We start from the raw sequence: 16,631 nt of genomic DNA, 5'->3' as shown, positions 1-16,631 counted from the left end.
GTCTGTGGCTTTCCTTAGCAAACATTTCACGTTCTTAGAATCTTTAACTCCCCAGGGTCTCCACTGCTTCAGCTTCACTAACACAGTTCATGCATATTCCTCTTAGGGGTTTCTCACAGGGACTTCAACCCTGTGACACACTGCCTTACCCTCCAAGCTTTCCTTTGAAATCTGAGTGGAAGCCTCTGTGACCCCACAACTCTTGCATTTGCACACCCGCAAAATCTGCATCACATGGACAATGCCAAGGTCTGTCACCTATGGAGCAGTTCCTAGGCCCTTGTGGACCACGACTAAAGCAGCCTCTGAGTGTCTGAATGGCTGAGAATGGTGAAACAAATCTTAGGATGCAACTTCCCACAGGGCCCCAAGGGGGCAGGATGCCCTAGTACTCTTTCCTCAAAGAAAAGTCTTTTACACCCTAGAGTCTACAATGATTGGGACCCAGTCAATTTCTAAAATGCCCTCAAGACATCTTTCCTATTGTTCAGATGCAAAGTACAAGGATTCTTTAATAGCACTAATCTCTTCAGCAACTACATTTTCTGCAAGGCCCCAACTTTACAAAAGCTTCTTTAGTGGCCAAATTCCAAGTTTTTCAAATCTATCCACTTCACTTTTTGCTCCCAATTCTCACTATAAATCTGACTAAAAGCATACAGCGATACCCATGCCACTGCCTGAATGTTGTGCTACCTTAAAATTTTCCCTGCCAAATAAATTAGTTTAAAACCTTTAAAGTCAGTCTCACAAAGCCTCAGAGCATGGGCAATATACAGATAAGTTCTTCACCAGAATATAATAAAAATGGCCTCCATTCCAAATCCCATTAGTGCCACAGCAATTCCTTGCTGCTGTCCAAGTTTCAATGGCATGTGGACCTGAAAAAGCAGGTACATACTTATTCCCAAGTCCTAAGCTATATGCCTGGTTGTATGGCCAATGTCTAGTCTATAGCAGCTCCTTTCACAAACCAAGCTTCATTAATATATGGGTCACATTGAGCAGATGTATATTAAGCATGGATGTCTCTAGTCTGTGCACTCAAGATGTGGCAATCATACGACAGACCATAGGATGTGGCTATCATAGGATAGCCCTTAAATGTCTCCCCAGGTGTGGGGGAGTGGAGCAAAACACCAAGTTCTGTGCTGGGGGTGGGGGCACAGGAAACCACAGATTTTCCAGTTTGGTATCAATACCTCCAGAGCTGGTCTCCATGTGAAGCCATAAATGACAGACTGGGTCGTGCTCCTCACAGAGGGCAATAACACAGACTGCTATGCTCTCAACTCCTCTCCTTATCACATCCATGTTCCCCACAGCTTAAATCTCTCAGAGGGTGTCAGACACTCCGCCAAGCCACAACTGTTTCATATTGCTCTCTCCTACATAGTCAATGTGGCAGGGTGTTCATAGTGACCCTGAATTGTTATTTGTTCCATGTTTTCTGATCCCTAGTGCAGTTTAGTCACTAACACTTGATCCCCTTCTCAAGATGGCTCCGGGCTATAGCACCCTGAGCCATGCAATGAATTTCTTCTCTGAAGCTAGTTATTTTGTGCAGGAGAGGTCACTGAAAGACCAAATTCCCATTCTAGGTTTAACCCATTAAATCCCAAGTTTTCAATTCTCTGAATATGTCAATGAAATTGACAGTTATATTAATGTAGGTTGGAAATCATAACCTAGGATTTTTATTCATAATTCATCACTAATCCTATCACTAATCATTCAACTATTACTTTCCTCAAAAGAATAAAACTCTAAAAACACAAATATTTATTTCAAAGTTACCCTAAATTGTTGCTCAATTTTGGTTGTACAGGTATTACAGAAATGGGACAAACTGGATTAAAGCATATAAGAACCATGAAAGTCACCTGCAACTGACTGCTAATAAGCTGCTATTATTGGGGTTTTTTCTCTCTTTGGCTTACCTTGTACTTGCAGCATTCAATCTGACATCATCTTTGAACCCTATATGTCAATCCTTAATAAGCCACCATGATGCCCAATGAAGGCAGGGCAAACCTGAAAAGTACAACTACTTCCCTAAGATCATCCAACTTTTAGGTGATTATCCAAAATGCTTCAATGTTGGAGCCAATAATAAGGGCACAAGAGATGCAGCAGATTTGCATGTCTCTCCATGAGAAATCTGTGTTGAGGGGTAAGAATACCAGTATGCTCAAGGCCACTTGAAAGGGCAGCTGGAAAACCCACTTGTTTCTAAAGAAACTATTCCCTCAATCTGAATTAATGTAGGCTTTGTATTCCCAAAGGAGGACCTCACTGAAATCAGGAATATGCTGTTGGCCAACAAGGTGCCAGCTATCACCTGTGCTGTTGCCTACGTAACGTCATCAGTCTGGGGCCCAAGAAGATCTCTGTCTAAGCTTGGGCTGCTTTAGCAAAACACCACAGAATAGGTGGCTTTAACAGACATTTATTTTCTCATAGTACTGAAAACTGGAAGTCTAAGAGAGGAGTGCCAGCATGGTCATGTTCTGGTGAGGTTCTTCTTCCTGGCTTGCAGACAGACAGTCACTGTGTGCACATATGACTTTTCTTTATAAGGATATTAATCCCCTCATAAGAGCCCCATCCTAAGAATAAATTTTAAACCTAATTTTCTCCCAAAAGGCCCCATCAAATTGAGGTTATAGCTTCAACACATGAATTTGGCAGGGGACACAGGCAACCTCCTTCTTCCAGGCTTAAAGCATTACTACTACTAAAATCTCCAGAGATAACACTGAAATTCTGAGCAACAGACAGCTGAATAAGAGTTTGTAGTCAGCAAAGCCACAAATCTGAACATCTCCCTCTTTGGTTTACACAGGAGACAAAGACAATGGCAATATCTACAAACCCAAAAAGTTTGACTTAACAGAAGAAACTGCATTCTCATTTCCTGGAGGGTATGTGTAGTTTTGCCACTACATATCTACATATCGATTACCTGTTACATCAGTACCCCACTCAGTCATCAATGGGTACAAGTGGGTCCTGGCTTTGTCTAAATAGACTGATTATATCTTTCCGTTTTTACTGAAAAGATCAAGGTCATTTTGGCTGATCCATCCACACTTATGGCCACTACCCCGAGGCCATCTCTAACACTGCTGCTACTGCTGCTACCATAGCCTCATCAAAATTGATGCAAAGGAAGAGTTAAAGGGCTGGAAAAAGATATGGGATTTGTCCTCTCTAGTTAATCACCAAAAAGAAGTCAATTCAGCCAACTTCATTTGTGAAACAGAAAAATAAAGACTTCTCTCTTAAAAAATAAAAATAATGGCCAAATATTTACCAAATTTAATGAAAACCACAAACACAAACCCAAGGACTTATGAACCTCAAGTAAAAGAAATATTAAAACTATACCAGGTTGGGGTTTAGCTCAGAGGTAGAGCGCTTACGTAGAATGCATGAGGTCTTGGGTTTGATCCCCAACACCATAAAGACAATACACCAAGGCAAGTAAAAATTAAGTTGCTCAAAACGAATGAAGAAAAAAAAATTGTAAAATGCATGGAAAAATAAGAAATTACATAAAAAGAAACAAAGATAAGCTTCATCTCATCCAATGAAATCTCATTTCAAATCACAGTGTGTTCCATAAATATGTACAAATATTACGTGTCAATTTTAAAAAATAACAAAAAAGTAGGAGAAGTACTAGAAGCAACCACATGCTTAAAGAAAGGGAAAAAATTATTTGCTCCTCCTAAACTCTATAATGACAGTTTTATAGTAACTCTAGGAAACCAAGACGTTACATCATTTCTAGTTGATGAGTCTCGGGTATGAGCATCACAGTATTATCATCTGAAAATGACCTGATGTTATCCTATGTACACCTATGGCATTTGTGTTGATGTCTTTTTAGCTTTCCAGGAAGATGGAGAACATTTATCATTGCAAATCAGAAAATAGACTTGGGAGAATTAAGTGAGTCCCCCAAAGTCACAGCCAACATGTTGCAAAAGCACAGCTATAACTCAGGTGCTATCAACTATACCATGCAGTACAGAAACAGCAACTCCAGAGCTGCCCCACCACAGTTGCTATCACAGAGACCCTCATGCCCTGACACTGAGAGCTAAAGACATAGTTCTTATATATATACACTTTGAGAAATGTGAAACAACACCATTTAAGCAAAGATTGTCAGATTGGATTAAAAAGAAAACAGAACCTACTACACACTGGCTATAAAACATCTGCCTTAAATATAAAACCACAAATAGATTCTTAAAAATAATAAAAAGAAATACCTACTAACACTAAACAAAGAAAAGCTAGAGTGGTTATATAATATCTGACAGAGTACATTTCAGAGCAAAGGACATTACCAGAAATGAGAGAAGAGCATTTTATGATAATAAAACAGTAAATTCATCAAGAAACACAACAGTTCTAAACATTTATGTTCCCAATAACAGAACTTAAAAATACATGAAGGCAAAGCTAGCATAGTTACAAGGAGATATAGACAATCTACAATTGTAGTAAAGCTTTCAATATACTTCTTTCAATAACAGAGCATGTAGACAGAAAACAATGATTAAAGAAGACTAATACTGTGAACCAAGTTGATCTGACATTTATATAGTATTTCATCCAATGATGGTGAAACACACAATCGTTTTCAATATACGTGAAATATCCAATGATCGAATATATTCTAGGTCATAAAATAAGTCTCAATAATTTTAAAAACACCTCAAGTCATACAAAGTATGTTCTCAGGAGAATTAAATTTAAGAATCAATATCAGATTCAACAAAATGCCTAACAGCCTGGTATGATGTCACATGCCTATAATCCCAGCAACCCAGGAGGCTGAGGCAGGAGGATCACAGATTCAAGGCCAGCCTCAGCAATTTGGCAAAACTGTGTCTCAAAATAAAAAGTAAAAATATCCAGGGATGTAACTCAGTGGTAAAATTCCCAAGTTCAATCCCCAGTAACAAAAAAATGAAAAAAAGAAAGAAAATATTAAGTATCAGCAAGGATGTGGAAGAACTAGAGTCCTTGTAAAGTATTGGTAGGAATGAAAAATGACACAGCTGCTGTGAAAAACTGTATGGTGGTTTATTAAATAATTAGAGCTACCACTAAAAATTAAAACTACTGCTGGGGACTGTGGTATATGCTTGTAAATCCCAGCTACTTGGGAGGCTGAAAGAGGAGAATCACAAAGGACAATTTGGCAAAACCCTATATCAAAATTAAAAATAAAATGGGCTGGGATGAAGTTCAGTGGTAGAGCATTTGCCTGGCATGCATAAGGCCCTGGGTTCAATCCCTAGACTTCAGGGGAAAAAAAATTAGAATTACCACATGATTCAGCAATTCTACTTGTGGGCACATATCCAAAAGAATTGAAAACATGTCTTGAAGAAATATCTGCATACCCAGCTTCATAGCAGCATTATTTCTAATAGCCAAAAGGTAGAAACAACCCAAATGTCCTTCAACAGATGAATGCATGTATATGTTATAGCATGGATCAAAATTTCCTTTTTTTAAAATAGTTTTTTTTTAGCTGTAGATGGACACAATACCTTTATGTCTTTTATTTATTTATTTTTATGTAGTGCTGAGGATCGACCTCAGACACGCTAGGCAAGTGCTCTACCACTGAGCCACAACCCCAGCTCCAAAATTTTCTTCCTTTTTAAGGTTAAATAATACTTTTCTCCCTCTCCACACCCCACTGTGTGTGCGTGTGTGTGCATGCGTGCATGTGTGTGTGTGTGTGTGTGTGTGTGTACAGAGGAATAATACTTGCCTTAGGAAAAAAAGCCTGATCCACAATACAACATAAATGAACTCTGAGGGCATCAGGCTAACAGAAAAAGAAATAAGCCAGTTGCAAAAGATAAATACCATATGATTTCACTTAAATGCAATACCTAAAGTCATCAAATACACAGAAGCAGAATACAGAAAAGTAGATGCCAGTGGCTGAGAGGAGGAAGTAAAGGATAATTGTTGTTTAATGGATACAAGTTTGAGTCTGGTAAGATAAAAAAGTTCTAGATATAGATGGTGGTAGTAGCTGTACATGTGAGTGTACTCAATTCCACTGCATTGTACAATGAAAATGGTTAAAATGGCAAATTCTATGTTATGCATATTTTACCTCGAGAGAGGAATTTCTTAAATATCTAGATTATCATTGACAGCTTCCAGGTAGAAGGTGCTATCAACATGGAATTGGCACTGCCTTACCTGTAGCAAAACATGCAAGAACAGTTTAAGCAAAGAAGAAGAAGTAATACCTAGTTTTTATGCTTTAAGAACATTTATAACAGGAAATCTTTAACAGAATCACTTCACATTCTTCAAAATACCTAACACATTTTATTAATGGCCCACAGGGGGGAAAAAAAAAACAGAAGACCATGGGACTCGATATGCCCATTTCCTAGTAAGATCAGGTGTTCTGCTAAAAACCACAAAGTTCCAGCAGGAGAAATGAAAAACCTGTGACTCAGCTTTTAAAACATCTTGTGCCTATAAAACCCAATAAGCAAAAAAAAAAAAAGGTCATAATTAAATTAGACATGTAACCAAAGAATTACCACAGCCAACAAAATAAGAAGAGCAGCATCTTTTTACAACTGCATAAAATGTGGTAATATAGGGGGTGAGGGTTCAGTAAGCCATGCTCCCTGTTCTTGAGTGCCATAGAACACTCTTCAAAACAGACTAATTCAACCATTTCTCCTGACATAGTTCTTCAGTTTTTTGCCAGGCGTCACTAAAAGATCCCCTCCTTGAAGAAGCTTTTTCTTCCTCTCCTAAAGCTACCTTAGAGTAACTCCCCGTCCTTTCTTATAGCACTTTTCACAATCTCTAATTAGCATTATTACTATACCATGTGATTAGGATTACTACTACTATTATTACAGGGTAAGCATCCCTAGTCTAAAAATCTGAAATCTTAAATGCCCAAAAAATTTTTAATGCTTAGGTTCTGAGCATTTCTGATTCTATATTTTCAGATTAGGGATGCTCAACCAATAGTTACACAAAATTTCCAAATTCAAAACACTCATTTGAGTGAGCTAAATAAACCTCTTTTCTTTATAAAGTAAAACAAAAACCTCCAAATTTTGAAACTTTTCTGGTTCCAAACATTTCAGACAATGGATACTCAACCCATATTATTTTCTCTCATGCACAATCAGAATGTGAGCTCCATAAGAAACGAAATCATCTCTGTATTCTTCACTGCTGTACCCTCAGTGATCAGCATAGTACATAACCACCAGGGACACTCAAATATTGAAAATGGAAGGAAGAATTGTAACTTAGGATAAGTTTCCTGATGACAATACTGCCTCAGGCTAGTTAATTCCAAGTCCCCAGATCTGGCTTCTTTAGTTGTGGGTACTTACCTCTACCTCAGTAACAATGATGACCAGCACTACCACCATCAGCACTGCAAGCAGACAGCAAAAAAATCGCAGTTTGAAGAAATTGGTCCACATTGTCTGGCTGTGTCCTGATCACCCATGGCCGACACCATACTACCTTCACTCCTCAAAACTCCATGTCTTTGTTTTTCTGAGCTGCAAATGAGCTTTCAGTTTAATTTGCTTCTATCCTGTTAGTAGCCTTAAGAGCTCTTTGTGTAGAGGAGAGACTGCAGTTGATTCAAGAAGCACATTTTTCTTCAACAAACTCCTTCAAATAGGAGAAATAAAGAAAAATCACCAATTGCAATATCCTGTGGTAAAGAGGTAAAATAGATTTCCTCTTCCTGAACCTTATCAAGGGCCATATAACAAGAAGAAAGCAAAGAGCCAGAGCAAACATTCCACTTATCAACCCAGGTTTCCTATCCCAACTCCAGAGTGTAACATTTGCCCTACTACCTTTTTAGGTTCAACTTAAGAGAGCAAAGGTGAATGTCTTCAAACTCAGAAGCCACAAAATGAAATTTTTTTAATTTAAATTTTGTAACTGTTAAATATGGAAATGTATGTAAATAAAATAATTTCCTTTCTCTTATAGCTTAAGTTATACAATATTATCATATTAATTATATCTAAAGAGCACTAAGAGAAAACCCTGTGTTTTTATGAGGAGCTCTGAGATATTGTGCAAACCATCCTGACATTCTCTGAAAACAAGGAGGGCTACCCTCTCAACAGCAGGAGACAGAAAACATCCAGCTCCCCTACCTGTTCTCCCTCAACTAAGAAACAAAGTGCAGGAAGAAAGATGCCCTGAAGATGTGGAGGAGGAACATTAAGCTGAAGGAGTGGGTAACAGGATCCCCAAATTTTCCATCACACCTGTTAGAGGCAGAGAACTTCAGAGGCAGCTATTCCTAACAATTCTCTACATAACAAATTCAAAACACTTTCTCCAGTTGTTATTTGATGTAGGTAAACAGCAAAGGTTCAAGTATTTTTGCTCCCAGGGAGGCTTTCCATGGAGGGCAGTGTAGCGGTAAGGTGGAAAAGGTGCATAATCATGCTGCAGAGTATCTCAGAATAGCTCAGCTGCATCAATATTCCCCTCTCTTTGTGCTGGACCTGACAAGTGTTCTATTTTCTCATTCTTCTACTCCACCTGTCTGAACCATTTCCATTCCACAAGGACCATTACCAAGCCTTCTTCAACAAAGCTTCAGAAAGCAGACGAGACTGGGTTATTCCAACATGCTCTCTATCCTCACAATTCCCACAGTGCTTATTTTCACTTCTTATCTATCTCTACTAGTATGTATTTCTTGTCTAACAAGGCTATACTAATTATCACTATATTAAAAAAAAAAAACCCAGAAATTGTATTTCAGAGAAAAAGCAACTTAATGTAAATGCATTATACTTTTTCATTTTCCTCTTAGAACTTAGCTCTTTACATGGTATACAATGACTCAAAAGCCTACGTTAACAAATTATAGTGGTCTACTCTATAATTGCATTGTACTGTCAGAAATTGCCCTTGAAAAGTTTATACTCATATCCTTCACTCTGGAAAACAAAGAATGCCATCTCCCTACATGGCAGGAGGCAGGAGGCAGAAAACATCCTTTTTCCCTCAGCTAAGTAGCAGGGTATGGAAGATACCTGCCTTGAAGGTGTGGGCAATTCTCTTCTTAAAGATAAGGTAGTTCCCCTCCCAGAAGAATAAAGGCTAGGAGTGCAGCTCAGTGTTAGAGTGCTTGCCTAGCGCACAAGGTCCCAGGTTCAATACCCAGTGCCACAAAAAAAGTGGGAGGGAGTAATAAAAGAAATAAATCTATCACTCTGTATACTTCCATCAGATGCCAGGGACTAGGAAAGACTTCATTTAACATCTTATGGCCCCTGACACCATCCCTCTCTAATATCAAAGCACTCATCCACCCTGAAAATTCTGACAAGCACAATTCTATGAAACAGAAGAAAAGTCTATCACCAAGATCTCCAACTGTTCTGCTACAGAAATTCTCTCTCTCAGAGTGGGCCACAAATATCATAGGTTTCCTTAATGGACAGAGTGGGAGAACAACAAAGGTGATAATCCAATCCACAGGAATTTGGCTGCATCATGGGCAGGCATGGTCTGTGAGTTTGGTGGATGCTGGTCATGCAGAGAACATTAGAGTGGTTCAGAACGTCAACAGAAGCACAGGGTGATCAGTGAAACAGAAGGACAACAAGGGCAGCAGACTCCAAAGCTAAAAGAACCATAGGGCTACAGGCAGAAATATAAGAAGCCCCTCACAGCTAGAGACTTCTGCAGACATTAATTATGAAAGGTCATAACAGGAAAAGACCTGTTTTCCTGCTATAAGTAAGTAGAGCACTGACATTTGAGAGACTCCTTTGCACAACTAAGTAGATATTGTTTGAGGCACACTAGATAGACCTCTCTTTGAAAGACATATTAAAATGTTCACCTCTGGGCAGTTTTTGTTTTCTACTTAATATATATGTCTCAATTTTCCACCAAGAAATAAAAATCCAAAACATAAAGAATAAATTGATTTCTAAGAATAAAAATTATATGCTGGCTGGGTGATATACCAACCCAACCCAGGACGTTGAGGCAGGAGGATTCCAAGTTCAAAGCCAGTCTTAGCAACTTAGTAAGGCCCTCGGCAACTTAGTGAGAATCTGTATCAAGATAAAAAAATTGAAACAAAGGGGGCTGGGGATGTGGCTCAGTGGTTAAGCACCGCTGGGTTCAAACACTGGTACCAAGAAATATTAAAGCTATAAAGAAAAGAAAAGCATCAAACCATACTTGGGGAAACAATTCAATTTTAAATGAAATATTTTTTGAGGGGAGAGGGGAAACCAGAGAATGAACCCAACGGTGCTTAATCACTGAACCACATCCCCAGTCCTTTATTTTTTTTTTTTTTTTTTTTTTTTTGAGACAGGGTCTCACTACATTGCTTAGGGCCTTGCTGAATTTTAAGTCGCTGAGGCTAGCTTGAACTTGTGATCCTCCTGCCTCAGCTTCCCAAGCCTCTGGGATTACAGGTGTGTGCCACCACTCCTGGTTTAAAAGAAAGACTTCTAAAAAAAAAGGGGAAACAGGTAACAGGTTTCAGCTATCTTCCTACAAATAACAAAACCTAGACACTATCACAAGATAGCTATTTTGCAAAGTGAGCAAGAAACTATCATTTGGTACTTTAATCACTTTATAATCAAGTCACAACAATAGTACCTGATAGAAAAAACTCCATAAAAGTTAATATAAACCAAAAAATAAAATATATAATTCAATGTAATTTACCTTTTTTAGAAGTTTTCCAAGAGATATGTATTGGAATTAAGAAAATAGAATTTATGTCTAATTCCTTCCAGCATGAAATCCTGAACTCAGGCAATTATAACCAGTAGCCCTTATTCTTTTCTTGCCACATTTGAAGCACACATTGCTGTTTTTTCATTTTTATATCATTCTTCCTACTGCAACAGAAAAAAGCACATGATTTAAAGGTTAAAGATACTGAAAATGAAGTAAAGGAAAACATATTAGCAATTAAAACTACAATATTATTGGCAGAGAGATATGCAAAGATTTCAATACACTGTAGTGATACTGGACACAATGGTGCATGCCTGTAATTTTAGCAACTCAGGAGGATTCCAAGTTCAAGGCCAAACTCAGCAAATTAGGTAAATACTGTTGCAAAATAAAAAGGAATAGAGATGTAGCTCAGCAGTAAAGTACCTATGGGTTGGATCTTCATATCAAAAAAAGAAAAGAAAAAGAAAGTACAATGTAGTGAGAAGAGTAATAATAGGAACATTTTTTTTCTTTATGTAAACAAATGGGATACATGTTGTTTCTCTATTTGTACATGGAGTAAGGCATACCATTTGTGTAATCATAAATTTGCATAGGGTAATGTTGTTTGATTCATTCTGCTGTTTTTTTCCCTTCCCCCCCCACCCCTCCCACCCCTCTTTTCCCTCTATACAGTCCTTCCTTCCTACATTCTTGCCCCCCTCCCCAACCCTAACCCTAACCCTAACCCTAACGATAACCCTAACCCTAACACTAACCCCTCCCACCCCCCATTATGTGTCATCATCCACTTATCAGTGAGATCATTTGTCCTTTGGTTTTTTGAGATTGGCTTATCTCACTTAGAGGAACATTTATTTTTCCTACTAATAAAAAACAGAACTGGCTGTTAACCAGTTAACTTCAACCTCAAAAAATCACTCTAAGAACTTAGCTGAAGGTCAAAACTTCAAGTAGCAGTATAACTGAAAAAACATAAACCAAAGATAAAAGCTCCAAATATTAATGTTCCTAAAGATTATGTAATTATGTAGTTCAACAATCCATCTTCCCACTATAGAAAGCAACAGGTATTTGTATAAATTTAAATAAAAGTTGTAATTCAAGGAATCTAAACTTAAGCAATCTTGTTTTCAAATCTTTGTATAATGTCAGAACTCTACTTATGTGCAAAGGACAAACAAAAACCAAAATGCCGTCAGGCATGGTGTCACTTACCTGTAATCCCAGCAACTGGGGAGGCTGAGGCAGGAGGATCACAAGTTCAAGGCCAAGATGGGCAATTTTGTGAGATCCTTCTCAAAATAAAATATAAAAAGACTGAGAATATAGTGCAGGGATACAGAGCCCTACATTCAATCCCTAGTATGGGGGGAAACAAAGCAAAATGCATAATCTGTCTTGCAGGTAGAACCCCAGTATTCTGGGGGATTACTCTGCCAATTCTGATTAAGATCACTTCCAAATCCAAGACATATACTGAGAAATCTAACTTCTTTAGTATTTGTAGCAACAGCCATAGAATGACTTTCTATCCCTATTTCACAAGAGAACTACCAAGTGGTTGCTCACATTACTAGGAATTATAAAATTCATGACATAAATGAAATACCTAAGTTAAGTACTAAACAAACAAAATTTGACAAGAACCCCACCCTATAGGGAGATGGTGTTCTCTCAGGCAACCACTCCACAAAGACAATATATGACTGGATAACTGCATCTCTCAAGTCTCTGAAATAGTCCCTATCCTAAATAGTCTGACCTATTATCCACATAAATGTAATTCACTAGTCAGACCAAGCACCTGGAATATTAATTTAGAATGCATGCTCCCCTACATAGGGGACACAAGCACAGGTTCATATGGAATATATCCAAACATAAATGGTTATATTTTGAACTTCCCAAAAAGCAGCTATATTTCATCTACAGAAAGAACTGGAGACCTATCCAGGACCATGACAGGGATGAGTCAACCAAATAGGGTTAATTCTTCAATTAAGTTTAAGCAAAATTGGTAACATTAGTACAGGATTTGTTTTCACAGATTCCACTTCTTTCATGTACCCTCATGTTCAGTAGAGAAGTAACCAAATTAAATCAAATTAAATTAAATAAGTCACATAGTAATAAATGCTATAAGAAAAAACTAGGGAATTTGGTAAATCAACCAATTACATCGGACTCTGTGGAAGTACTTAAGAAACATTAAAAAAAAAAAAAAAGAGCCCTCAGACGATTATAATATACAGTCAAGTAGGGCAACCACTATTATAGGTAAGGGATGGTCTTTCTGAAATTAAATTTGAATGGTAACTTACCTTGCACACTCGGATTCTGGGGCAGTGAGGACATTCATCCCTACTTTAGTGATCTATCCTTTCATTTCTCTGTAACAAATAACAATACCTTATCAGCCCTAGAAAGTGTAAGGAAAACACACATTGAAAAAGAATAAAAAAAGGAAAGCAGAGCACAAACAATGGAGGAATAGTATGCACTGCCTCCAAAAAGCGGAATTTGAGAATTAGGATGTGGGAGTCCTGCCAGCTTCAAACACACCCTCATATTCCAAATGATAATTAAAGACAGTGAGAAGGGGGAAGGCCCACTAGAACAGTGTGATTCTTTATTTTTGGGCAATGTCACAGCAATCCTCCTTTAGCATAATGAAAAGCAAGGAAATTTTTACCATTTCATAAAACGTTGCATAACCCTGCCAAGGAACCGTCTTGACACCACCACCTCTGGTCTTGGGTCAAGCAGAGATGGGCCATAGGCCAGAGTCTCCACATCATACCTTGTGAAGTCACACTCCACATCTGACCCAAAATCTGATGTCCCCAGACTGCAGCTCAGTAATGTGAGAACAGTCCACTGTGTGTCAGCACCGCTAGCCAAAAGGCAGCTGGCGGGTGCTCAGAGCAGCTATGAGACTGGAGATGGGGGCTGAGCGGGCGGCAGGGCCGAGCACGCCGCATCCGTTGAGGGGAAGGATCGGGAGAGAGGGTTTGAGCAGCGTTCTCCTGCAGGTCAGGGCATACCGCGTCGCCGCAAGTCTGGACAGCTGAAGCTGAGGACACCCACGCCCCGTCCCGCCCCTCCCTGCCGTGGCGCCGGCTCCTGTGGTCCCAGGCTGCGGCAGCCCAGGGCTCCAACTCTGCCTTCCCCTTCGGCCCGGGCCCTAACTCCCCGGCCCCGGCGCTCTCAGCCAGGACTCCCAGGGCAGCACCTCCTCTGCACCGGGCGGGGGACTGCGGAGCCGGAGGCACGGAGGGAAGGGATACGCAGCCCAGAAGTGCGCCTGAGGAGCCAAGCGCGGGTCGCTCCGAGGCTGGGACCTCGCACATAGCCCGCAGCCCTGCACTCACCCCCGGGTTCCACCGCGCGCCGTTCGCTCCCCTGAAACCGGCTCCTGACACCCCGGTTTGCCGCGGCTGCGCCAGGCCCTTCACCCCCGGCTTCCTGACCCGACTACGTCGCCTCACCCCCGACCCCCGGCTACGATTGGTCGAAGTCCTGCGTGGGCGGGCCTAAGATGATGATTGACATCCAGGCGCGCGCAACGCGGAGCCCAGAGGTGAGGACGCGAAGTTAGGGCTTCTCTCTCTGCGAGTCGCAAGGTTCCAGCGCACTAGGTGACCCTGCAGCTCTTGCTCTCCTGCCTGCGCTTCAACCCCTTTGGCGACACAATTCCTTTTGACATCAACGTTTCCCCGAAACATCGGCCTCAAGGCTCTTCTCTGTCCGCGAAATGACCACAACCAGAGATAACCCTGCTTGGGCTGTCTTTCTCATGCAGTGGTGAAATTTATTGTTCCCGGTACTAACCAAACACAATTTGTTAAGTATGGAGATGCCAAGACCTTGAATCTTTCCTTGCTTTTAAATCAATCAACTTCTATTCGCACTTGAAGCAGCCCTGTTCTTTCTACTCAATACGTGATGCAGGTCTCCTAGCAAAAAATACCTGAATACCTTTTGGCCCCTCAATTCTCAGTTATCCTGAACATTCTTCTAACTGTGAAGCGTAAGTAGCAGTTGTGTGAAATTGGGGGACTGAATCAGATGCAATTGCTCAGGAAGCCGGAAGGAATTGCTGGCTTCTCAGTTTCTCAAAAGTGCTCTCAGAGCACAGTGGTGTTACCTCAGCAAAATGCAAACTCAGAAAGTGCCCTGCCTCCAGATTGTTATCCCATGGTTGAAGGAGAATTAACACAAATTACAACTGACATTTATTTTCACATATATTGACCACAGTGGACTCAGTGTGCTCATTCAGATGTTTTCATGGCAGGCCTACATGCATGAATAACCAGACTCATGAATGGAATAATGGGAAGTTCTGCCCTAACCTCTAGAGTAACCATTTCATTCTCCTCCCCTCTGGAGGAAATAAAGCTTGCCAAGGCCTTCTGTAGTCATAAAAGGTGACTTCCATGCCTCTGTGCTTAAGGAAGAGCCTGCCCTCAACCCCATATGCTAAACTCCTGCTCTGATTAAGCTTTATCTCCCAATAGATGAGCGCAGTCTTCACTGTTTGGCTGACAAGTGGCAATTAGTCAAGACATAACGATTTGGGAGTCATAGCTTTGGAATTCATTGACCCTGTTCACTCCCAAGCACAACCCAGAAGCATTTGAGTGAGAAGAGAAAGAGCCTCAGAATGAGCTAAGAGGAACTTCTCTGTACATTTAAAATAAATGAGGCCTTTGAGTAATTGTGCATATATTTTATAGTCATCGTCTCCCAAAAAGTAGTCAGGGCAAAAAGTACTGTTCGTCTCTACTAGATTCTTATAAAATTTCTCACTTGCAAAGTTATCACACTTCCAACTCAGCACATCCAACACAGAATTTATTTCCCTTAGCAAAGAGAGTATGGGTATTAAGGGTAGATAAGTAAAAACAACTTAACCCATTTCTGATGCAGCTATTTTGGGATAATTCACCAGCAAATCTGTCTCCATCCATCATGGTAGAAGCTTGGGGCACAGTGCTCTGAAACTTAAGTTAGTTCCTAATTTGGTGCCTTTGCTTCCTCCTTTGAACAAGTGACAGTTTTCACTCCAAGGTTCATTAAACCATTGTTCAAAATTAAGTGACTGGAATGACATTACATACTAACCACACTATTCCAGAAATATGATGAACCATAATGAACCACTGCTCAGGAAGAGGTAATTGGTGCCACTACTGTGTTGTTCCATGTACTCAAATTGAGGGACAGATTTTCCTCTTGTATTTAAATATATTTTTAATTAATATATAAAAACATAGAACATAATAATTATATTATTTATATTGCAACATGATGTTGTGATACATGTATAGATTATGTCATGCTTAAATCAGGTTAAATGTATCTTTTTTTTTTTTTTTTTTGAGACAGGGTGTCACTATGTTGTCCAGGCTGGCCTTGAACATACAATTTTTCCACCTCAGTCTCCCTGATAGCTGCTGCTACAGGTGCAGGCCACTGTGCCCAGTTATTTTCCTTTTCTGAACTTATAGTTGATGATGTGTAATTGTACATATATGACTTAAGGAGATATTAGATTTTTTTCTCTACTCTTTATTTCTCCAGCTCAGTAGACTTCAAATCAAATTCTACTGATAACTAGAATAACATCAATAAATAGGGATATAGGCTAAGCTGGCTCAGTGGTAGAGCATTTGTCTAGATGTATGAGGCCCTGGGTTCGATACCCAGTGCAAGATATGGAATAATAGCTCCCAGAGAGAAAGGATGGGTCCTGGGTGGAGAAGGCAAACAGTGGGCTCTGGGCTCTGGACTTTCATCCAAGTATCAATGGGTGTCAGCTTTTACAGCTGTTTTCCTGATTT

At 39.8% G+C, this 16,631-nt stretch overlaps 1 protein-coding gene across 2 annotated transcripts in view; it reads right to left on the bottom strand.

The window, feature by feature from the left end:
• The window catches only part of NXPE3 (neurexophilin and PC-esterase domain family member 3), a 53,452-nt gene extending 39,194 nt beyond the window's left edge, over window positions 1-14,258 (bottom strand). Inside the window, exons 1-5 of one of the 2 annotated variants that reach the window (XM_079101397.1) lie at window positions 14,157-14,258; window positions 13,107-13,175; window positions 11,997-12,077; window positions 10,765-10,937; window positions 7,419-7,707 (exon numbers count right to left, since the gene is read on the bottom strand). In XM_079101397.1, the coding sequence (XP_078957523.1) occupies window positions 7,419-7,511 (93 nt within the window). In that variant the 5' untranslated portion in view covers window positions 7,512-7,707; window positions 10,765-10,937; window positions 11,997-12,077; window positions 13,107-13,175; window positions 14,157-14,258. Of the gene's footprint in view, window positions 1-7,418; window positions 7,708-10,764; window positions 10,941-11,996; window positions 12,078-13,106; window positions 13,176-14,156 lie in introns of both variants that reach the window. The other variant, XM_079101396.1, reaches the window with a different exon arrangement.
• Between the last annotated feature and the right edge of the window lie 2,373 nt (window positions 14,259-16,631).

This window comes from Sciurus vulgaris (genome assembly GCF_902686455.1).
Source record: "Sciurus vulgaris genome assembly, chromosome: 10".
Lineage (NCBI taxonomy): Eukaryota > Metazoa > Chordata > Mammalia > Rodentia > Sciuridae > Sciurus > Sciurus vulgaris.
This window is presented reverse-complemented; position numbering and strand designations above follow the sequence as displayed.